Source organism: Mauremys reevesii, linkage group 6 (genome assembly GCF_016161935.1).
Source record: "Mauremys reevesii isolate NIE-2019 linkage group 6, ASM1616193v1, whole genome shotgun sequence".
Classification (NCBI taxonomy): domain Eukaryota; kingdom Metazoa; phylum Chordata; order Testudines; family Geoemydidae; genus Mauremys; species Mauremys reevesii.
In genome coordinates this window covers 33475762-33500211 of record NC_052628.1, presented here as the reverse complement: position 1 = coordinate 33500211, position 24450 = coordinate 33475762, and the positions used below count along the sequence as shown (strand labels likewise).

Here is a 24450-nt window from a genome sequence, read left to right as displayed (position 1 = left end):
AGTTATAAGCACCATTAAGCATAGGTCAAGTTCTGACACCCATGGCTTTTAAGAGCTTACAGTACATCTGGGATTTGTTGTTTTAATCATAAAATGTTGTGTAATTGCCAAAATACAAGTCACATATCATCCAGCAATTATAATCAATATTCAGAATTCTGGTTATACCTACTAAATGAACCAACACCATGTTATGGTGATGGCCTCCCCCCCAGTCATGGATAATAGCAACAAACCTCATATTTTGGGGATTACAAACATTTAGCATTTGTACTCTTACCTGCTTTACATATAAACTGCTTGCATATAAGCTGAACGTATAAGATTTAAAAATCTTTATATCAAGTAGGTGAAACTGACACTAAAATATGTGCTCTATTATGAAAAGCCTAGTGCATCTCCAAAATATGATTGCATGTAGCTTCCAGCTTCCATTATAAAATCCTATTTAAAACTCCCCCACATCAATAACCCAACAAAAAGCAGTTTGTCCAAGATTGCTATATTTACTCTAACAAAGGTAAATGTTTCAGAGAAAACTGGCCAAACTATCTTTGCATTACAGGTCTTTTTTAAATGCCCCGATTTGAAACTACAAACTTCTGTCTCCATGTTCCTCAAAAATAGTTTGTCACTATTTCTTATGACTTAAGGTTAAATTTGTGCACCAGATATACTTGAAAAAAATAAGTTGTAATTGAAGCAATGTTACTTAATGATTTTTGTTGTAGTTAGCTTTGAGGCCTCATCCTACCCCTTTTGAAATCGATGAGGAGTTTGCCGCTCCCTTTAGTGGGAGCAGCACTGATCATGGTAGACTTGGTTCTCTACTGCCTTGCGCTTTATGTACTGATTTTACATACACATACAAAACAAGTGTGTGTGTGCGTGGGGGGGGGGGGGGGAGACAACACTGTTCTGATTTGGTAGTGTTTTATAGCTGCTTCACACTCTGCACAGATAAATGCTACATTTTGTGCAAATGTGGGCCCAGTTCTCCACTATATGTCTACTGGATGGCTATTTGCTCCTTACAATGTAAAGATCTGTCTGTTGCCTGGGAGCAGTAGAGAGTTTTAGTAGAGTTCTTTGTTCTTCTCATCTGTAAGACCAGGGTTCTAGTCCCAGCCAGCCTGCTGTCTATTCTGGAGAAGTAGTAGGCTCTCCATAGTTTAAGGCTGTTTTTGAACCCCTTTGTAACTTGAAAAAAGGAGAGAGAAATTCTCATGCTTTCAAATCTTTAGGATTAGATCCTGCTTTCAACTCTAGAATACCTTCTGAAATTTTTGAATATTTTTTTAAAAAATGAAGATTTTAAAAGTAGCTTTTTCTAATGGTGTATTCAGTCTAATCTTTGTGTTCCTCTATCTGTCCAGCAAAATCAAATTATCTGTTTGAGTTTTGTACAGGCCCTCGCCACATCTGAGTGCCACTTCTCAAGACTAAAAATAGTCATATTTCATAACACCACAAAACTAACTCTGGTCCAGAATAAATACAGTTCTTTCATCTTTAGTCTCAAAATATAAACATGGCCCAAAATCCTTCTAAAAATAAATATAGAAACTGTGGGGACCCCTTAATCTCTGCAGATCAAATTTCAGGACTGGGGTCTACCTAAGTTAACAATCTGGTCAATGTCAAATGCAGGTGCAAATGCTTAACTTCACCATAAATTAATAACATTCTGTACTTTTCCACCAACTTACATATACAATATTAACCTCAAGAAACAGCAGTTAGAACTTTTTGGGAGAAAATACTACTATCTGTAAGGTGCCATTGTGTTAGGTGTTGTACAGACAAATGACAAAGAAGATTGTGAGCGCTCTAGAGCAGCGGTCCCCAACCTTTTTGGCACCAGGGACTGGTTTCATAGAAGAAAAAATTTCCGCGGACCTGTGGGATGGTTTTGGGACGATTCAAGCGCATTACATTTATTTTTGTACTTTTATTTCTATTATTATTGTAATATATAATGAAATAATTATACAACTGACCATAATGCAGAATTAGTGGGAGCCCTGAGCTTGTTTTCCTGCAGCTAGATGGTCCCATATGGGGGTGATGGGAGACAGTGACACCCGAAGTGTGTTGCTTATGTCCAGTCTACTCCGTAATCTCGTTTTGGTTGCTGTCACTGCAGAAAACCCTGCTTCACAAAGATAGGATGTTGAAAATGTTTATCGGGACAGGTAGGGGGTGGGGTCCTGGGGAAATCTGGGGGGGGTCTCAGGAGGGGGCAGTTGAGGACAAGGAGAAGGGAGGCTTAGATAGGGGCTGGGGTCCCAAGGGGCAGTTGGAGCAGGGGTCTTGGGACGGAGCAATTGGGGGACAAGGAGCAGCAGCATTTAGATAGGGGGTGGGATCCTGGGGGGCAGTTAGGGGCAGGAGTCCCAGGAGAGGGGTATCAGGGGACAAGGACCAGCGGTGTTAGGGGGTGGGGGTCCTGGGGGGCAGTTGGGGCAGAGGTCTGGGGAGGGGGCAAACAGTGGCCGCGGGCCGGGATTCAAACAGCTCTGGGGAGCTGCAGCCCTGGGGAGCTCTGAGCCCTTTAAATCCCAGCCGTGGCTGGGAATCTCTGCGGGCAACCCAGAGCCATTTGATTCCCGGCCACGGCTGGGATTTAAAGAGCTCTGGGCTCCCCACCGCTGCGGGCAGCCCAGAGCCCTCTGATTCCCGGCCGCGGCTGGGATTTAAAGAGCTCTGGGCTCCCCGCAAGAGCTCCGTGTGCGCTCGGTTCGCGGCCCGGTTCCTAACAGGCCAGGGACCGGGACCGGTCCGCGGCCCGGGCGTTGGGGACCCCTGCTCTAGAGTACAGACTATCTACATGACAACGGCTAGCCAAACAGAGTTTGAGCAGGTTGGGATGGTGAGAGAACCATATACTGAAAAAAAGTAGCAAAAATTGCAGCTCCACTTAGCAGTTGCCTATCTGGTGTCAAATGGGAGCAATCTGCAGGCATTATGACAGAGGCAGGTTTTATGGGGAGGATGTAAAAGAAGAAAAGGTGACCAGCTATATGAAGTTTGAGATTTTTCCCATGTGTAATTTCTAAACACAAGCTTTCAGGGAAAGCATTCATTTTAAAACAATAACCTTTTTATAGTATAGCTCTACTATTTCTGGTCAGTAAGATTTTTGACTGTGATATATGAACTGTCCTAACAGAATAAATTAGTTCTGTAAATTTAGGTGACACTTCCTTTCTGATTTATGGAGAATGTGACTATTTATTGTTCTGCTTAGTGTGTATAAGAGGTGATATTTTACTAGCTCTTGGAAAACAGTGGCCAAAGTAAAAAGCATTTGAGTGATCAAAAATGAAAATTTAGGAAAAGGAGCCAACTTATTCTTTGAGCATGTGTTTAATATGTATGGAGTAGTAAGATTTTTGTTTTTACTGATTTTTTTTCTTCCTGGAACATTCTCTCTAACTTGTGTAGTTTCTTGTGTCTGCATTGAAAAGATTGCTGACAATACTCAGCAGCCATCTAATGCTTCATCCTCCTGGGGTTGTACAAATATTAAGTAAGCCTTCCAAATACGTTTACCTTGTGAAGTAGCTAAATAAATCCCATTTTTTTCCAGGTAGGGAAATTTAGACACAAGTCCAGATTTCCAAGTGTTCCCAGCATAGGAGTGCTGCTTTAAATTATTCTGGACATTAGAGACCCCCAAGGAGCTGTACACCAACTGGGGATTATTAGGATGTAGTTTTGACTATGCTGGGGAATTACAGAGAGTCCTATAGAACCTGCCTAACATAAGTTCTGTTCCATCTGCATACTTCTCACACTGGGGAAATCTCCATTGAGGGTGTTTTGGCCATTCTGCACTGCTAAAGCAGGACACAGCAGTTGAATCAGCTCATTATCTGGCTCTGGGGTTAAGGGATTTGCTGTGGGCCATGTAGCAAGACAGTGGCAGAGCCAGACTAGAACTTGTGACTTCTGACTCTTAGTTTTAGTCTCAGCCCACTAGACCAGGGTTTCTCAACCTCTTAACTGTCTTTCCTCCCCAAAGCTCCTTTTCTTCCCTTCTTTTTGTTACTCTAAAGCCACCCATTATTTTCTCACCCGGAATCCTTTGTGCAATTATGTCCAATAAAACATGGGAATTGAATTTGGATCAGGCCTTCTCTGAGTAAAGGGAGTGCACTGGGAAATCCAGAAGAGAGGATGTGAGTGGGTTTTTTTGTTTGTTTTAATCGTGGAATTTTCTCTGAGTGTGAAATGTCGGGAGGGTGATAGTGATGTGGTTGTGAAAGTTTACCTATTGCATTGCCAGTCTCCTGAGCTATTCCTTCCATACCATCCTCTAATTTTGAGTTTACTTTTTTAAGCTAACATTTCCACTTATTTTTTTTCCCTCATGTTCAGTGTCTTCTGGAACAACTGTAAACAGAGGCTGTTTATGTAGTTCATTGGTCCGTTTCAGAAATAAAATCTACTTTTCTAGAATAGCTTGTATTTTCAGTCACTGTAACAATCCTAGTTTGTGGTAAACACTACAGTAAATTCATTGCTGTACACTCCCATACTACAATTGTTTGAATATGCTGTCTATTTATAGATTGCAAAGATGAGTGGCCATTGAGTTTAAGCAGCATGGAATATAAGTCTTGGTTTAAAACCAACCAGGACTAAATTCTTCTATATGTTGGTTACTTTCCCATAGGAGAGTAGTTTCCCTTCCTCCCTCCCTCGCCCCCCAATTTGCATTACAGAGTGAGAAATCCAGAATAGACTTGCTAGCTCCACCCAGTCTATCTATATGAAGGGGAAAGCATACTGTGGAATGCTTCCATGTCTCCAAATCTAGATCTGGAGCTGCAGGTTGGAAGCAGGGAAGAGCATGAGAGGTTAGAACTTTCAGACTTAGCGGAATGTAAAATGAGTCTACGCAAAGGCTGTAAAATGATTGTTAGATACTAAGATTATTAAGCAATTTGTAGTGTGTTTCTCTTCTGTGAACACATAGCGGTGAAAATTAGCAGACTGTTAGAGAGTCACTAAATATGGGAGGTTTCAGAGTAGCAGCCGTGTTAGTCTGTATCTGCAAAAATAACAGGAGTACTTGTGGCACCATAGAGACTAACAAATTTATTTGAGCATAACCTTTCGTGGTCTATAGCCCACTTCTTTGGATATGATATAGCTTTCCTAAAGAATGAAATGCTTTTCTTGTATACTTTGCCACATATGGAATAGAAGTTTGAGTGTACAGGCTTGAGTTCGGTGCATAGATGCACAGTTTTAATTCCATGCTCGTCTATTTATATCGTGTAGGCTTGCTGTTTTTCCTGCAGAGATTGGAAAAAAGGTGTGTTCTTTTCCTTCTCCCATCCTGACTTTCTGCAGGATATCAAAGGTTGCAGCAATAAAGGGAAGCTGGTGGTTATACAAATGCAGTAAATGGAAACTACATAAAATCTTTGTTTTTTACAGGAACTATATGCAAAATGTCTTCTCGATGGAGCTGGGTGATGAATGCTTTATATATTTCCCTGAGCGTTTGCTCTTTTGGAGGTAAGACTAAATGAAAATGTTGGACAGGTCACGGACTTATTAGAGCAGCTAGCTGTTGCTAATGATGATTATGTTGCAGTAGTGCCTAGTGGTCCCAATGAGGAATTAGGGCACCATTGTGCTAGCTATTTGTACAAACAAATAATCCAAAGAGACAGAGTTATCACTCAATTATGGCTACTGGCATTGATGTCCTTTTAGCCAGCTGATCTCAAAAAAACAAATTAAAATTAGTTCCAGGTACTGCACCTGAAGCTCTGTGGTCACATTTTCCTGTGGTCTCTCCCTTGTTGCTGTGGGAAGAGCAAAGCAAAAGGCAGAAATTGACTATACAGGGGCAGCACTGGAACAGATTAGACACAGTGCTGTCAAATGCACAAGAGTTAATAAACTGGAAAAATAGATGTTTCTTAAAACTGCCAGTTATCACAGTCTTCTTTAACATGTAACATTCTAGGTAAAACATTCATACAGATAGAATTCCTCACCTTAAATTACACATCTAAGAATGAAATAAAGGAGAGATTGAGAATTAGTTTTTGGAGGCACGTCCTTCTCTGAATTATACGTCTTAAAAGGTGCAGTCTGAAAGTACTTTTATCCCAGAAGATATGGTGGTCTTCCCCATTTATAATTTTTGTCTTTTTTTTTTTTGCACCACCATCTTCTATCTGATGGATAACAGAGGTTGTTATTGATTAGATTAATTCTTCTATTTTTTGTCTCATACTGTAATTTTCCGTTTCCATGTCTGCTTGGTTTTTCACCTGTTCTTTCTTTCCTTTGTTCTCCTGTTTTCACTCTGTCCTTGTTTTCCCACCTTCCTGCCTTGCAGACACAAATTTTGTGTTTTCTTTATCTCCCTAGAATACAGCCTCTAATGCAGGGATGCTGTCCTGCTTAGTTGGCTACACTAGTGCAGCACCTCTGAGTGCTTTGCTCCCTACTTTGTCCACATGCTTCCGGCAAAGGAAGGTGAAACTGCAGACTGGGTCACTAGATGTGACATAGTGGTTCTCAGGCAGGCTGGCTCACTCATAACCACCGCTTCCTCTTCAGGAAAATTGAGAGCAATACCCCAGACTCCCAGTACACCTCTTCAGTGGAATAATTTATCTGGTGTCATTCATGGACACTAAGGGCTAAATAGCAACTTTAAATCTGTAATTATTAGACTAGTGATCTATTAATTTATGCTTAATTTGCATACTGAATAACTGAACAGATTAAAAAAAGTGGGTTTCTAACTCATTCCCTTTAGTATCTGAGGCCTACAATAGTATATGTAATCAATAAATCCTGTGCCGGTTGTGGTAATTCTTACATTGTTTCTGCCTTTCAGTACCCAGACTGTTTGTACTTTTCTCTCTCTTTAGTAGAGATCTTAGTTATTTTAGGCTCACAATTGTGAGAGTCATGAAGTGTTCCCTTCAAAAGAAGGGAATTAATGTGAGTCAACAGAAAATGCCACATTGAGTGATTGCGCATGTCAATTCCACTGTCAGTGTGCATGTTCCAGTGCAGGGTTGTCAGTTTTTCTCTTTAGCGGTACCCATCGAGGTGGCATAAGCGTCGTCTGGTGCCTCACGCACTGCATGCAGGCATTAAGGGCAGAGCCACCCACAGCCTCCCATGACGGTTGTTGGAGCTCCCTTTCCTTGAATCTGCAAGTCTTCAGTTGAACTTGTAAATAGTACACGTTGTATATAGTTAGTGTAGTTTTAGTAGTTAGTTGATTAGTGTTTTTTAAAAAAATTGTTGTTTTGAGTACCAGCCCTGTTACCAGAGAGATGCCTCCTGAATTTCCTAAAAGTATGATTGTTGTGGTAATTGCTGCTCAAGCAACTTTTCGGGGGTGGGGGTGGGGGGACTGAATAATTTCAGAAGTCACGTTTCTGATAGAGCACCTTTTAAAATAGTATATACAGAATTTTTATAATGGGTATTTTTGATGTTGTTTACAAAGGTCTTTCCAGCAGTGGGGAGAGGATGAGTGTAGGAGAAAAAACAAAAATACTTAAGCATCCTATCTTTAACCTCATTTTCTCTGTCTCTGTCATTTCAGTTCCAGTTCTTCTGTTGTTACTGGTAACATTCTCTTGCAATACCTGAGGAAGAGTATGCACATGAACTTCCCCTAAATCAGTGCATGAGTGATTTGCTCGTGCTAGTGCATTAGACAAGAAATACACTTGACCTGCACAATACAGTGTAACTGTCTATACACACATACTGCCAGATGCACAAAACAGTCTTCACAAATATTTTTCCTAATCTTTCAATAGCAGTAGTGTTAAAGATTATTTGTAGCAATAGTAATACAAAGATTTCATATGGAAATGTGATATTTCAAATTGATTTTATCCCTTTCAGTTTCAGGTGGACTTGTACAGTCATGTGGTTACATCATTCCAGAGTCTCCAGTGTTGACCCTTGGCTCCAATTTTACAGCACTGTGCATTCTCAATGAGAGTTGTCTTGACTTTGGCAATATACATGCCAATCAGATTATTTGGAAAATCAAAAATTCTGTAGTGCCTAAAGAACAATACCGTGTAATAAACAGAACTGTTTCCAGTGTCACATTTAGTGACACCTCTACTTTAGCTACTCCTCTGACGTGCAACGTTTTAGCAGATGGACAGATTGAGCAGAATATCTATGGAATTGCAGTTACACTGGGCTGTAAGTAGCTTTTTATTCCTCTCTTTTTCTTCTTTGGACATTATAAATTTCCCATTAAATGTTTATGTACACAGAGATACCGTATAATGTTGTCAAGTTTCCATTTTCTTCTCTGCCTCGTAGAAAATGTTTTTCAAGGACATTTTGGTGTATCCTCTTAACCCTTCTTCCTCTGGAACAATTGTACAAAAAATCCCCCAAAGGTAAAACACACAGAACAAGTGAAAGTACTTTGAAAAAGATGATCCACAAAGCAGAAAATACATTTTAAGTATTTCATATATGTAAAAAGGGTATCAAGAGAACTGCACATGCATGAAGCTCTGTGAAGAAAATGTGAACATGTCACAATGAAACTGTTACCTTTTAGAAATCATTGAGCTGAAGAAGGGCTTAATAGAAAGAATATAGTTCTTGAAGAGTCTGATTTTTTTCTAAAGCATATTTTTAATGATTGTGTCTCATTCTCACAATATCTGTTTGGTTTTTAACTTAGTTTTTTTTTCCTTTTTAATAATGTTCATAAAACTTCAGGTTCAGTTTCTGAGGGGGTTGTCAACTGACCTGCTCTTCATCATGTTCACAGCTGTCAAAATTGCATATTATCATTGGAGTGCAGTAGTTGTAGAAAGGAAGTATTCTTGGGAAATTATATTGCAACACCACAGATAGCAATCCTCTGGAAGTTAGTGGTAGGAGACTAAAATATTTTAAACATATAGAAATGAGAAATCCAACTCCAACGTTAATTAGCTCAGCCATGCCCGAAGTACCATGTTGTCTGTCTTAGTACTTGCAAAATGATGAAGAACAAAATGTAGTGCAACGCATGCTTAGGGCCCAAACAATAAAAATCTGGAGATGAGATGTGGGCTCTCTATATTGGGATGAATTTTACCCATTCTGCACACATTGTATCTTGTGTATGTGAGAGAACCTATCTATAGTAATAAGCCATTATGATCTGTTAACATCTTCATAGCTTAAACTCCTGAAATATTATCAATACTACAGCAATGTGTGGTCTCATTTCTTCCTTTTCCTTCACAAACCGATTTGCTGCCATCACTACTCCCGTTGCTGCCTTCCATTCCAGTGCATTCTGTGCTAGCCTTCTAGGCCTTACCCTGTCCCAAATTTCATTCCATCCCCAAATCATGTGCTTTCTGTTCAGTGATGACTCCTACCACTACAGACTTTTTCTCAAGGCATCTATGCATTACACTTCACTAGATGTTCTTTATCTCCTAATATTTAGCATTTACTAAATGCAGCAGTAAATAAATTATTTCCCATTTTAACTAAATTACTCTTGCATCAGTGTATTCATCGCTGCTTTCATTGGAATCAAATGTATGTGCACATAAATTACATATAGTAACTTTTTTTCATACAGTGCCCCCAGAGAAGCCTGAAAATTTGAGTTGCATTGTGCATCAGATGTCAAAAACTGAATTTATTATGACTTGTACCTGGAATCCTGGAAGGGATACATTCCTAGCCACTGATTTCCGTTTAAAATCTCAATGGTAAGTATCTTGTCTAAGCTTTATAAAAGGCAGGTATATCACATCTTAATTGTTTTTAGGGTTTTTCATATAGGCTAAATAAAACTGTTAAACTTTTAAAAAGACGATATTTTGTTAGACTGTAAATCTAGACTTCTGAAGCTGCTGTAGCCTGTTTCAGGTTAAAACATTTGACAACGCAAGTTTGTCCTACAGCTTAAGATTTTAAACTTAAGCAAATAAAATGTTTCTTCTTTGAGTGCTTGCTCATACGATTCCAATTAGGTGTGCACTGCGTGCACACCTAATTGGAATGGATATGAGCAACACATCTCAAAGAACAACAGTTACAAAGGTGAGTAACCGTCTTTTTTTCCAAGACAGAGAGAGTGCAGGGAAGAGAGTCTTGTACAGATATCATTGGTTTTAAGCTATTGTACAGCTTGAACTAGATTTTGTGTCAGTTATGGGTATTTCTGTGGCAAACATCGCTGTAACTGATGCTGAACAGGTAAATAAATCTGAATGGTGATAGTCCAGTGGGTTATGTTCTTTACCCTTGAAGACAGCTTTTTTGGTTGGATGTCTGCTTTTTTTAAATTATTATTTTTTAACCTTGATTCTGGTGATGGCGGGAAATCTATGAGCTGCTCAGATTGCTTCTACTCTCCCACTGGTGTTACTTCAGTCTTGCAGGTTCAGTTTGAACCAGCCAATTGCTTTGCATCCAGGAGTTGGTATCTCTTTTAATTGTAACTAAACTTGTCACGTTAGGCAATGGTAATATCTGTTCAAAATGAGGTGAAAGCTGGATGGTGTGGGTGTCATCAATGAATTGTTCGCTACAGGATCCACTGCATGTCTCCTCCTCTTCAGGAAGTCTCATGTAGATTACTGGGGTGGATGCAAGACTCCCCAGCTGATCAGTTTTAGGGAAGAGGAATAGATTCCCATCCCAATTCTGGGTAGCTTTTGAAAAGAATTGAAGCCATTGTGGTGATGTGTTGTCTACTGCAGCTGTGTCTTGTAAGCAAGTCAGTGGCACCTTGTTGCTGTGTGGAAAGCTGCAGAGAAGTAAATCAGTGCAAACATTGAAGTTTTATGGCAATGAATATACACCATAGGTCATCCATTAGAGCTTCTAATATTATCTACATATCATGTCCCAGTCTGGAGCCTGGGTCCCTTTCACGTTATACCTGTCACTTTACCTGAAGGAAGAGGCCTCTGTAGCTCAAAAATTTGTTTCTTTTACCAACAGAAATTGGTTCAATAAAAGATATTCTCTCATCCACCTTATCACTTTACAAAAAAGTTATTTATTTTTAATTCCATGACTAAGGATGGGTTGGGCTTCCTGTTAAGGCATGAGACTTGGATTTGAGAGACCAGCGATCTGGTCCCAGCTTTGTTGCAGATTTACTGTATGACATGGGCTAGATTCATTCGTTTTTAAAGCACTTTGAGATCTTTGGATAGAAAGTGCTTCGTATAAATGCAAACTACTGCTTTATTTTAACCTTGCTTTTTCTTTCTCTCTCAATTTAGGCATAAAGAAACCTTGCCTGACTGTGAACCAAAAGGTGTAAATAACTCTTGTGACATTTCCAGTGTTCAGTTTTTTGTCAACCTGGAGGTCTGGGTGGAAGCTAAGAATGCCCTTGGGAAGGCTGAATCTGAGCACATTGATTTTGATCCTGTGGACATCGGTAACTATATGCTTTATTTAAGATCCTGAAGTCTGAAGAATTGCAATAGAACTAATTGTTACTGCTCTGAATGTTGTTGAACTAGGGTGTAGATGCTGTTTCTATATTGTAAAATACTTCAAGCTGTTGGCAACAGTAGTTCTGTGCTCAGAAAAGTAGTATACTATGGACTAGATCCTGAGCAGTGCTGGGCAGAGGTCTTGATGTGTGAAAGGTGATTCATATTTTTCTCTCCCCACCTCACTGCATATCTGGGAGGCCGGGGAGAAGCAGCCTGCTACCCAGCCAATTTCTAATGTAAAGTGTAGCAACCAATTTCACCTACCAATTCCCACCCCAAAAAAAGCCTTTCTGGCAGCCAGTTATCACCAGAGTAGAGTCATGTCTTCACTGGGACTGGAGGGGTGCCATAGGAACCATTATAGTATAGTCCCCTAGGCAGGCGTAGTACTACTCCAGCCATGTTTATGCAGCTGTAAGAAGGACTAGAATCTGGCCTTTCATTTCTGAAAGGTGGAAAATTACAGACCTCATTGTTCAGCTTTTCCACAATACATTATCTCCTTCAAAGAAAGAGCACTCTTCAGGCATTTGGTACTGTCAGTGAGTAGTCTAGAGCAGAGGTGGACAAACTTTTTGGCCTGAGGGCTGCATCGAGTTTAGGGGTTAGGGGAGGCTGTGCCTCCCCAAACAGCCTGGTGTTTCCTGCCCCACCCCTCATCTGACTGCCCCCCCACCCTCTACACACACACACACTTCTTGCTCCCTGATGGCCCCCCCCCGGGACTCCTGCCCCATCCAACCCCCCGCCTGTTCCCTGATGCTCCCCCACTCCTTGTCCTCTGACCGCCCCCAGAACTCCTGCCCTCCGCTGCCCCATCCAACCCCCCCCTCCCCTTACTGACTGGCCCCCCCAGGACTCCTGCCCCCATTCAACCACCCTGTTCCCTGCCCTCTGACCGTCCCGACCCCTGTTCACACTCCCACCCCACCCCCCAAACTCCCCTGCCCTCTATCCAACCCCCCGGTTACCGGCCCCCATACCGTGCTGCGTGGAGCACCGATGGCTGGCGGTGCTACAGCTGTGCTGCCTGGCTGGCGCCAGCTACACCACCATGCAGCACAGAGCGCCAGGTCAGGCCCCGGCTCTGCAGCTGCACTGCCCCAGGAGCTCACAGCCCCACTGCCCAAAGCATTGCGCCGGTGGCACAGTGAGCTGAGGCTGCGGGGGAGGGAGAACAGCAGGTTAGGGGCTGGTGGGTAGCCTCCTGGACTAGGAGCTCAGGGCCGGGCAGTAGGGTCACGTGGGCCGGATGTGGCCCGTGGGCCGTAGTTTGCCCACCTCTGGTCTAGATAATAGAAAAGAGAAATGAACTTGTAAACCAATAAAAATATTCCAGGTGCATTAAATACCATACTTCATGCTATACATATGAATTAAACAGTACAGCACTTGGATAATTCAGTACTTTCTCATTCTCTTCTAGTGAAACCTCTACCTCCACGCAACTTAGCAGTCAATTCAGGAGAACTACCCACTGTCTTGAAACTGTCATGGGAGAACCAAATTACAGTTGTTGAGATGGAGCTGAAATTTAATATTCGATATAGGATCAGTGACAGCCCAGACTGGATGGAGGTAACCTTATTTTAAATGTTTTAGTGACTTCTTGGGCACTCTGCCACACTAATCCAGAGTCTCCATTCACCATCATGTGCAGCAGAAGCTTATCTGTGGCTTCAATGCCCTTCCTTGGTACTATATAAGCCATGCTTTCCTCAGTGTATTGCTACCTCCAGAAGTACTGCTTTACTGCATGACATAAATTATTTCTCTTCAGTTATGTTTATTTTGGGGTGGGAGGGTGTGTTCCGTCCTATTATATATTGATACCTATGACTGCTGATACCCTTTCTCTCATTTAGTTCGCCTCTTTACTGCGCTTGGGAAGGGACTTTGAGTGGTTTCTTAGCTCTGAGTCTGAGCAGACCTTTGAGGAGAAAGAGGCAAGGATGGACAAGGAGGTGCCCCCCGCCCCTTACAGACATTTCATTGTCACCTGACAAGGCAGTAATGCCACCACTATCATTGGTTGATGACTTTAGGCTATTCCAGTAATGAAGTGATGAAGCAAGTCACTGGCACCTTGCAAATTTCCCTGGAAGAAGTCCAATATTCCCATTGCAAGCTCCTGGACATATTGCACACCTCTGTCTCAGCATGGTACTGCCAATTAATAAAGCCCTCCTAGAGTCAGCCAAGAACATCTGGCAAACTCCAGCAGCAGCCCATCACCACTACCCCCACTACATGCAGGCAGGTTGATAAAATCCCTGGCTGGGACATAGTATCTTTTGAGTTTTTATTCGCTCACCCAGCACCAAATTCTCTGGTTGTGGATGCAGTCAATGAAAGGGGCAAGCAACATATTCAGAAACCTCCCCTTATAAGAAGGACCAGAAACATCTCGACCTTTTTGGTCATAGGTGTTACTCGTCAGCAACATTACAGTTTACAGTTCAGGATAGCTAATCACCAAGTGCTGATGTCGAACTATGACTACCTGAACTGAGTAGTTCAATGCTTATTGACCATTTGCCACAGAAACATTGAGAACAGTACATCGCCATAATAATGGAGGGTCAGTTCTTGGCAAAAACACTGCAGTTTTCACTTGGTGCAACAGACACTGAAGCCTGGTCTGTTTCCACCACAGTAGTGATGATGTGAGCTTCCTGGCTTCAGTTGTCTGGGTTTCCACAAGAGGAACAATCCCCAGTGGAATATTTACCTTTTGATGGCAGAAGCTTTTCACAAATTCCACAGACTAGTCGCTTCATACCCTGAAGGACTCTGTGACAACACCTACAAAAAAGAGGATGTTTAGCGGATCTCAGTCAGCACAAAGATTCTGCTCTGCTCAATTTTCTGCCCACCAGAGGCCACCAGAAAAAACAGCTAAGAGGTCAAGATTTTCAAAGAAAAAGCCTGAGGCTGCCTTGACTGCTTCATCCTAGTCTCCAGCATTATCCAAACACCAGTTTTGTTGTTTGGACAGCAAGAGTCCAGGCTGCATGACACAACTCCCCTTCCTCATTTTGGGCACCTCCTCTCTCTTTCGTCAAGCACGGGAGGCTATAACATTGGACAAATGGATATTGGGGGCCATTACTTTGGGTTATGCTATCCAATTTACCTTCATCCTGCCCTTCCAACCTCCTTCCCTGTCCCTCTTCAGGAACCCTTTATATATTTTCTCCTTTATTTTAAATGTTTTTTTTTCTCACAACAATAGGGAATGAACAGCATTTTGAAAGAACAAAAAAATGATGGGCACGACCACTAAAAACTGGTTGGGAGATCTGGCAACTGATCTAGTGTCTGAAACTATTTAACTCACTTTTTAAAAATTTACTGGAGTTCAGGTTCTGCGATCCCGTAGGCTATATCTATGCTACTACTTTTGTCGATATAACTTATGTTACTCAGTGGTGTGAAAAAATGCACCCCTGAGCAACATAAGTTAGCGCTGACCACACTGACGCATCTGTCAGTGTATGTTGGTGGGAGACCTTCTCCCACTGACATAGCTACCGCTGCTTGTGCAGGTGGTTTTCTTCTGTCGACAGGAGCGATCTTACAGCAGCACAGCTGCATCACTACAGCTATGTCACTGTAAAATCACTAGTGTAGACATGGCCTCAGATAATGTGAATGAAACAGTCTGTGGTCATTTTCACTTCCTGGTATTCACAGTGCTAGTCTACCTTGCAATATTATTTCAAATGCTTTCTTTCAGAACTTCTATCCTCATCAGAAATCTTTCCTCAACACTTCTGTTGAGTTTAAAGTGTGACTGAGTGAGTGAGAGAGAGAATTTGGTTTGTCAGTCTCTAACCACACATTTCTTCTAATTGCCTTCATCTTGTTGGATGATATCCATTGACAATTGCAGTAGGAAAATCTAAAATAGAGTGGGTCTTATTTTGCTTTTTCTACTTTAACATCAGAGAAGGACAATAACAATTTTTACTGTAAAGTTCTTGTCCACAAACATTAAGGACTGATGGAATTTGATTCAGGCTAATTACTTATGATGCTCTGAATGAAGATAAATAACCAGGTTTACAATGTGGAATGTGTCACTAGAGCACTCACCAAAGATATGTACATTGAACATAGGATTAATTTGTGACTTTGGTCCTGGCATTTTATGTGTTGTGCTTGGTTTTCCAGCATGTCTCATTAGACGTGTATGAACTGGTGCTCTTCAAATGTACTTTTGTATGGAGAATGTTTGACTTTTATGTTTAGTTTAGTTTGCAGGTTTATTTCATAATTAAATATTCTGACAGTAGACCCTTCGTCCTGTCATCCGCTGCAAGGGTGTTCTCAAAAATCATGGCAGTCATAGCTGACTACCTCTGTCATCTAGGACTAAGTGCCTTTTCCTACCTTGATGACTGGCTTCACTAGGGTCAGTCATTTCAGAAGATGTGATTGGCAGTTCAAACAACAACTTCATTCTGAAGTCTAGGCCTGCAGATAAATATAGAAATAGATCTTCACCCCCACGCAACAAATTATCTTTATAGGAGCATTTCTGGATTTGATAATGGAGAAAGTTTGTCTCCCTCTCGACAGGTTCCTTGCTCTAAAGGACCTTATCCAAAGAGTGCAGCTCATCCCTCAAGTTCCAGCAAGGACATGTCTGCAACTGCTGGAACACATGGCATCTTGCATTTTTTGTTACACAAAACACCAGGTTATACCTTTTGATGTCTCCAGGGGTAGCTCAGAACAGTTTCTGTACCCAAGAAGCACAGTCTGAACAAGTGGGTATCTGTAGGCAGCCAAGTCCTACAGTCATTCACCTCATGGAATAATCTATCCAAGGTTTGTGTAGGAATCCCATTCAGCCAGAATCCCTCTATGGCCATGTTAACATTGGACACTTTCCTCTTGGGAGTATATCTGGGTCCTCTCACAGTCCAGGACAGATGGTCTCAAGAAGAACAGCGCTTTCACTTAAATCTGTTGCAGTTAAGAGCAGTCAGAAATGCTTGCCTTCATTTTCTTCCGTTACTCAAAAACAAGTCCATCAGGATCATGACAGACAATGTAGCTTGCATGTATTATCGGTAATCAGCGTGAAGCATATTGCCCCTCACTCTGCGCCACACTGATAAATCTTTTGAAATTGGTACATAGTCATCTTGGCTTCTTACCTCCTGGATATACAACAGACCATGGCAAATGACCTCAGCAGACATTTCTCCTTAAATTATCAATGGGAGTTGGACTCTCAAGTCCTCAATAAAATATTCCTAGCTTGAAGATTTCCAGAAGCTAGCCTTCTTTTTGCCATGGTTCCCAACACAAAGGGCAGGAAATTCCGTTCCAGAGGGTAACTGAATCCCTATTCTCCAGGATATGCTTTTTCATGAAATGGACAAAAGGTTTTTTTTTTGTTGTTGTTGGTTTTTTGTTTGTTTGTTTGTTTTTCTTGTCCTCCAACTCCATTACTCTTAAAGGTCTTTATGAATATCAGACAGGACCAAGCCAAGGTCATTTTGATTGTGCCAACACGGCCAAGGCAAGTTTGGTTTCCTTACCTCATCAAACTTGACTCTTGTTATCCATGGCAGCTCCCGATCAAACCTTGACTGCTGTCTTAGGATGCAGGTCGTGTGCTTGACATCAGTCTGAACATTCTACAACTGCAAGCATGGTTCCTCAGTGGTTCCTGCGACTAAAAGCTGCATGTTCGTTGGAAGTACAAAATGTACAAAATAGCAGAAAAGAATCTACAAGACATACTTTAGAAATGACGAAGATACAATCTTTGCTGTAACCAGCACCATCTTTCTCATACCGAGTTGTCTCTTTCCACAATCTTGGATTACCCATTGGAATTGAAAACTTCAGGCCTTTGTATGAGTTCCATCAAGGTTCATTTAGCAGCAATAACAGCATTCCATGTGCCAGAAGAAGGTTTCTCGATTTTTCGCTCTTCTGACCACAGTGGAATTCCTAACAAGCCTTATGAATCTTTCTCTACAGATTAGAGCTCTTATCTGCTTTGGGATCTCAACCTGGTTCTTAACAATCTCATGAAACAGCCCTCTGAGCCACATGCTATGTGCTCGTTGCTACATCTGACTATGAACAAAGCCTTTTTGGTGGCCATCACTTGTGCTCAAAGGGTTGGGAAGGATGGAGGTTCCAATGGCAGGCCCATTGGAACTGTGTTCTCCAAGAAGAAGGTATCATTACAATCCCATCCAAAGATTTTGCTTAAGGTTTCTTCTGAGTTCCACATTAACCAAACTGTTCACTTTCCAGGTTTTTTTTTTTCTTGAGCCAAATCAACCTACGTAGGAGTCTGTCTTTCATACACTAGATGTTAAGGGGGCATTAGTCTTTTACTTGAACAGAACTAGGCCATTCAGAGAGACCCATAGACTTTGTCTGTTGCAGAGAGGTCTAAGAGCGCATCTGTCTCCACTCAAAAATTCCTAAATAGATCTCTCATTATTGCCTGTTTATGGTTTCACTGAGGCTCCACCTCCTCATAGATTTGATTGTGCACTCTTCTAGATCAGTCTATCTGTAGCCCTATTCCAATTGCTGAAATCTACAGGGCTGCAACGTAGCTCTCAATGGACACCATTGTGCCTTAGTTCATGCTGCAAGATTAGATGCTGCAGTAGGCAACACAGTTCTTTCTTCAGTGGTAGACTGATCCAAAATTCCCACCTCCTTAAGGGGTTACTTCTAGGGAGTCACCTAAAGTGGAGCATCCACAAGGACACTTTACTCAAAGAAGGAGAGGTTATGCACCTTGTGCAACAACTGGAGTTCTTTGGGATGTATGTCCATGTGTGGGTGCTCCACAACCTACTCTCCTCCCTTCTTCTCCAGAGCTGCCTCTGTGGGGCTTTGCAGTAGAGAAAGAACTGAGGGAAGTTCACCTGCACAGCCCTATGTAGCCTCAGTATGGGGTACAAAGATGGGTAGGGCACATGCAGAAGCTGAATGGGCACTGCTACCAAAAATCTCCAATCAAAGGTGTAGGAGGTCATGTGCACCTAAAGTGGAGCATCCACAGGGACACACATCTCAAAGAACTACAGTTACTGCACAGGGTGATTTATTCCATTGTACTGAGGCAGAGAGGTTAATTTCTTTTCTTCTGAGTAATTTCAGCCAGAAGACTAAACCACTGATTAACACTTTGAGAAGTCTTCTGTCAGGTGTTCTAATGGTCTTACTCTGAACTCTCAAGGTGTTAATTCTATGTGCTTGATAAATTGTTAGACACTTTTGTTGCCATGTGAGGGATTTGCTATGACAAATGTGACTGAAAGTTATAATAGCAGGAGATTATATTCTTAGGCCCAGAACCTCCAGATAAATAAAAAAGTCACATCTACCCTATCATCTTATTATTCTGGGGATTGTATTTCCAGGATGAAATACAAACTTGTTTAATTTTGTTTGCCACTGCTACAGTATGAATTTTAAAATGTGTATATGACAGTTCTGAGGCACTTACAGAAAGGTCTTTACCCACTACAACATTTCTAAATCTTAACTAAAACGCACACAATATGTAGTGTAAAGGTTGGATTAGTGTGAGTTTAGAATGGCCACATTAATCACAGTGGCAAAGCTTATGAGTGAGTTATGAAGAGCCATCTTAAACATGAATTAAACCTTTATAGTTCTTCATGTTGATCTTTCTCTGCATGTATATGACATGAATCTTGTTTGCTGGTAATTTTTTTAATATCTCTGCTTGTAAAAACTTGTATACTAACATGAGTCTACTATGCAGGCTTTAGAGGGAGAACATGTTTTTTTTTTCTTCTTTTTAGTGCCAATTTCTGTGTAAAATTCTAAAAATAGCTTTTATGGAAAATTGTGGTGTCATGATTTAAGGTCAAAAATATCCTAAGTCAACATTACTAAACCATAAATGCTTTACGTCATTGGGAACCGGGTGATTCCTAGCTCTTAAACTGGATAAATTAGGGGTTCATAACATGGATGGCTTGCAGTATATTGGACATTAAGGTTGTGATTGGGCCAGAGCAAATATTCCTACCTCTGAAGCTGGGACCAGAATAATCTTAAACGATGGGAGGGAGAACTGCTTGTATGAGAATGCAGGGATGGGATTTCTGCAGTAGATGTTTTTAGAATATTACAATGAAAAATGTGAATTACTTAAAAACTATTCAGAAATTTTGGAATAATTAAAATAATCCTGCATGAGATGGATTATAACACAAGTGAAGTGCAAAATACATATAGCTGTCCATATGGACATCATGACCCTGTATATGTATATTCTGCACCAAAAAAAAATATTAATTCCACTCTGAGAAATGAAGCTCCTGGAAGTCAAAGAATGCATAGTTATGACTGAAGTTTCAGGACTTGATTCGGTGCTGTGCTAAATCAGTAATCCAAGGCACAGGGCTCCTAGTGCTAGAAGGTCTACTCGTAAGAGGATTGTAGTGGTACACTGGTTAACTGATCTTGCTGGATGTCTGGTAACATTTTTAAAGACCTCTTTTTACCTTTTGCAGGTTCCTCCTGAAGATACAGCTTCACAAAGAACTTCATTCACTGTTCAGTCCCTTAAGCCTTATACAAAGTATGTGTTTTCACTTCGTTGTATGAAGAAAGATGGGTTGGGCTACTGGAGCGACTGGAGTAAAGAAAAGAGTGGGGTCACATCTGAAGCTAGTAAGTAGTATTTGATATTTTTATACAGAATTAACTATTGTGATGATCCAAAATACATGCAGATGTCAGGCTGTGGTCACTTGAAATGTTGCCCCTTTTAGCAGGTGTTGATCTTGCTGGGAAAGATTTAAGTGAGTTCTGCTGACTTGGTCATGTGGCCAATGACTTTCAAGAATAGTGGGAATAGCTTTATTGAAGGGATCTAGGATGTGGGCTGAGCAGTAGGCCTAAGGTGGTAACCCTAGAGGGAACCAAGCCTGGGGAAAAGGCTTGAGTTGAACTCTATCTTTGTTGTTAAAGCCAAACCTTAAGAACAGGGTCAGGTTGGTTTTTTTTTAACAATACAGTGTTTAACGCTGTATTGCATTGTATAGGTGCAGTTAAAGCAGCACTTTGGTGCTATCCTTTTTGTGTTACTAGTCCAGAAATATCTTAGTTTTGGTAGATGTTACGGCTTGACTTGCGTGGAATTCTTAGCAGAGGTTAATTATCCATGAGCAATCGTCTCTTTGAGAGGGAGTGTAGTGGATGTAAATGTATAATGCTTAAAGTGTATTCCACCTTCAAGCTAGTTACAGTTACCTGATTTTTAAGGGTTAAAAGAAAGCAAATGTGTATAATTTGACATACTGTTGTCCACCAATATTGGCAGCAGTCTTGCTAATTGATGGGAGATGAGAGGCTTCTTTTCCACTTTCGCTGCCGAAATGGTACAGTAGGGATTGCAAAACTCTTTCTTACCGCATTCACTTGTCACTCCTCTGTGCTAATTGTTCTGATGAATGCAATATGTGTTGGTTCCCAGTAGAACCAAATCTCTGCTTCTCCCATAAGAAGGTTGAATGATCATGATGGTCCCTTCTGACCTTAAAGTCTATGAATGGCAATATTTGTGGTATTTTTTAATGATCAAAGATGTATACTCCATTTTTTCCAGAAACTTTCCAAATTATTAACAGTTGCCCAAATGTTCACTTACCATATAATGTAAAGCACAGAAGGGGAAAAATCTCCTCCTGCCACCCACAAATTGTTTCCCCTTAGTTTTGGTTCTACTCCACAAGAGAGGAGGAAAGTGGCCATTGTTGAGCCTCTACCTTGATGATCTTGGAACCTTGCATAAAACCATAAAATGCAGCAAAGCTGCCAAAAGTTCTGAACCATGATTGGTCTGTGGGTATTTTTATTCATCACTTCGATTTTTATTTTAAAACATAGGTGAGATTTCAGATTCCCAAGAATACAAGTGCCAGGAGAAATAGTAAACAATCTAATAGCAAGATTCAGAATATCCATTCAAAGATAATAGTCATATTTCTGTCATGTTAATAACCCCTGTGTGGAAGGTCTTCTAAAAGATTGAGCGCATTCTCCTGGCTTACACACCAGGAGGACACTGGCTCTACTCTAAGAAACCTCATGGTATTATTCCAGTTAACAATATCTTTTTTTGAGGAGTGGGTAAGGTGGGTGAGCTAATATCTTTTATTAGACCAACATCTATTTGCCAGGGAATGGGCAACATCATTTGATGATTACCTGTTCTGTTCATTCCCTCTGAAGCACCTGGCATTGGCCACTATCGGAAAATACTGGGCTAGATGGACCATTGGTCTGACCCAGTATGGCCGTTATGTTCTGTAGGTGTGAGATAGAAGCTTTCAAGTTTACACGGAACTGTTCTTCAGGTCACCCACCTTGTGTCTCTCATATCCTGGGACCAACATGGCTATGACAATACTGCATACAATCTTTTATTTTTAAAGTATTTTTTTTGTATCCATATGGAAGGGTTCCCAAGGAAATACTGAAACACAGCATCATCTAGCTTGAATGTTAAAGAGATGCAAGAGACTAATGATATGCTAAAGTATGATGAGTTAAAACCAAAGAAGAAAATATCTGCATCCCTCTTAAATTTGTTTTTTTTTTTTCATATCAGAGCCATCTAAGGGACCACCTCTATGGAGGAAGATTGGCATATCTCACTCTCCAAACTCCTGGACTGTGCATCTGATATGGAAGGTAAGTAGTAGTATTACAAATAATTACCTGATTGCACAAGTCTTTAAGGCACAGTAGAAACAGTTTATAGGCACTCTTTAAAATCAGATTGATTGATTTATTTTTTTGTGGAAGTGAAACAATTTCTTCACCTCTAACAAAACTTGAATATGTAATCAGAATAGTCCATGTTTTATGATGATCTATTGCATTCTCTAAGCTTATTATGTTGTGTAACGAAACATCTGTCTTACTGTATTGGAACTAAGTTAAAGACTCTAATTTTAGGTATAACCAGTATACAGAGCATTCTTTCTAGTTCAGGCATATTCTGACTACCAGCCCAGAGACCATAATTTGCCTGCTTACTGGAGACAGTTTCTGTAAAATACTTTTTCTTTTTTAGTGAAAGCTTGTATCACCCTCCCAGTGTGACCATGTCATAGCCTGAAACAGGTGTGAGAGGTGTGATTTGACCTTATGAATGTAACTGGTGCATAAACTAAAGACCATGGTGTTACCTACAGTACTCTCATCTGCAAGAGATTGTTCCTTATTTGGACTAATCAGTCCAAATATGAGAAACTTAGGGACAAGGTAGACCCAAGTTTTCCTTTTTAACACTTACCTGTTGCTACCTCTGTCTGGAAAAAGAAGGTGGGAAAAGCTTTTCTGATGCTCCATTATCTTCTCTATGGCACAACTATCTAACATCTGCAAAGGGGGTGTGTTAACTAATCGCAACTGAACTAGAACTGAAATTTGCTGATTTCTTATCTCTATTTAGAGAACGTATGTGATGATGATGGAGAAGGGAGAGGATTGCTTAGGGTTCTCAGATAGCTGAAAAGAGGGAATATTACAAATAATGTAGAGACAGAAGTGTCATTTTTTTTCCTTTTTCTGACTAATAATAATGCCTAGCTCATATATAGCGCATTTCAGGGAAATCTATTTAATGTCATTTCGCATTCCAGTTAAAGCCTGAGGCCCAATCATGCAAGCCTTTCACATGTGTAAGGATTTTTGGTGCGAGAGAGAGGTTTATAGGACTGGATGCTTGGTTTTTGTTGTCTCACTTTTTTCATTATTGTGTAGAAATATCACATGCACAGAGCAGAGGAAATCAAACTTTTTAAGACTAAGTAAAGAAATTAATCTTTATTTTTGGAAGGCACAGGTGATAGAGGTCAGCATCATTAAGACATGAAATAAAACCAAAACACTTTTTTTTAACAGGAATTGGATCGTTCTGAAGCCAATGGAATAATCTTAAAATATGAAGTGACTGTCAGAGCAAGACCACCTCTGTCCCATCCACCTGAAAAATACAGTGTTAATAGCACAAACTTGACTTTAAATTTAACAAATGGAACATATGATGTGACAGTAACTGCTCATAACAAGATTGGTGGATCTCCTCCATCGACTTTGCTTATTCCAGCAAGTAACTCAAAAGGTTAGTTTCTTTCTTGATTTTTAAGGAATCAAATGTATTTGTAATTATAAAAACAAGAGAGTCTGACAAATAAGAATTCTCCAAATTAAAAAAAAAAAAAAATCATCTAAAATCTCTTGAGATGTTATCTTTAATGAGTTCACATAAGTCTCATAATAGCAATATAATACTAGAAGAGCCTCGGTTTTCTTTCTTTGTATTTAAACTACCACTGTATTTATAAACTGTGAGAATAAATGTGAACACTCCTTATTATGGGTCTCTTCAAATTGCGGATTCTCTATCTCTTACACAGTGTGGCCACATCTTGATTGACCACAAATCAATCTCCCTTCCCCATAGTGATTGTACAGACTACTTCCTCTCCTGTTCACTACCGCATAACATCCCTTGTGCTAACTGTCATAGTGTTAAATTATTTGTGTATTTTTAGCCATATATAATGTGATAAGCTTTTTGTTTTTAGTGGAAAAGTTTAACCCTTCCATTTCATGCTCTACTCCCATTCATTCTTTTCCTCTTTCTCTGTTCGCCTTTCTACATCATTCTGTGCTACCTGATCACCTTTTCTCTGTGTATGCTACCCAGCCATTTTGTAATCGTCTCTCTCTGCTTCCCTTATTTCCTTCCACCTACTGGTCACTCCAGTACCTGTTCCCTCTCCTCTTAATGTATCGGAATGCCCCCTAATAAAGGTAACAAGGTTGGTTCCTCCTTGTTTCCAACCACTGAGCTCTCCAGACTCTTCTTTCTATAGAAGAGCCTGGATGTCACCTGTACAAGCAGCTAGAAATG

The 24450-nt window shown here is 40.6% G+C and overlaps 1 protein-coding gene across 7 annotated transcripts in view; it reads left to right on the top strand.

The window, feature by feature from the left end:
* Positions 1–24450, top strand: part of IL6ST (interleukin 6 cytokine family signal transducer) — a 60757-nt gene that overhangs the window by 10532 nt on the left and 25775 nt on the right. For 6 of the 7 annotated variants that reach the window (XM_039543833.1, XM_039543832.1, XM_039543835.1 and 3 more), the window contains exons 2-9: positions 5452–5532; positions 7906–8217; positions 9614–9746; positions 11274–11434; positions 12922–13073; positions 20033–20192; positions 22135–22217; positions 23436–23655. In XM_039543833.1, the coding sequence (XP_039399767.1) occupies positions 5452–5532; positions 7906–8217; positions 9614–9746; positions 11274–11434; positions 12922–13073; positions 20033–20192; positions 22135–22217; positions 23436–23655 (1302 nt within the window). Of the gene's footprint in view, positions 1–5451; positions 5533–7905; positions 8218–9613; positions 9747–11273; positions 11435–12921; positions 13074–20032; positions 20193–22134; positions 22218–23435; positions 23656–24450 lie in introns of those variants that run through there. The other variant, XM_039543836.1, reaches the window with a different exon arrangement.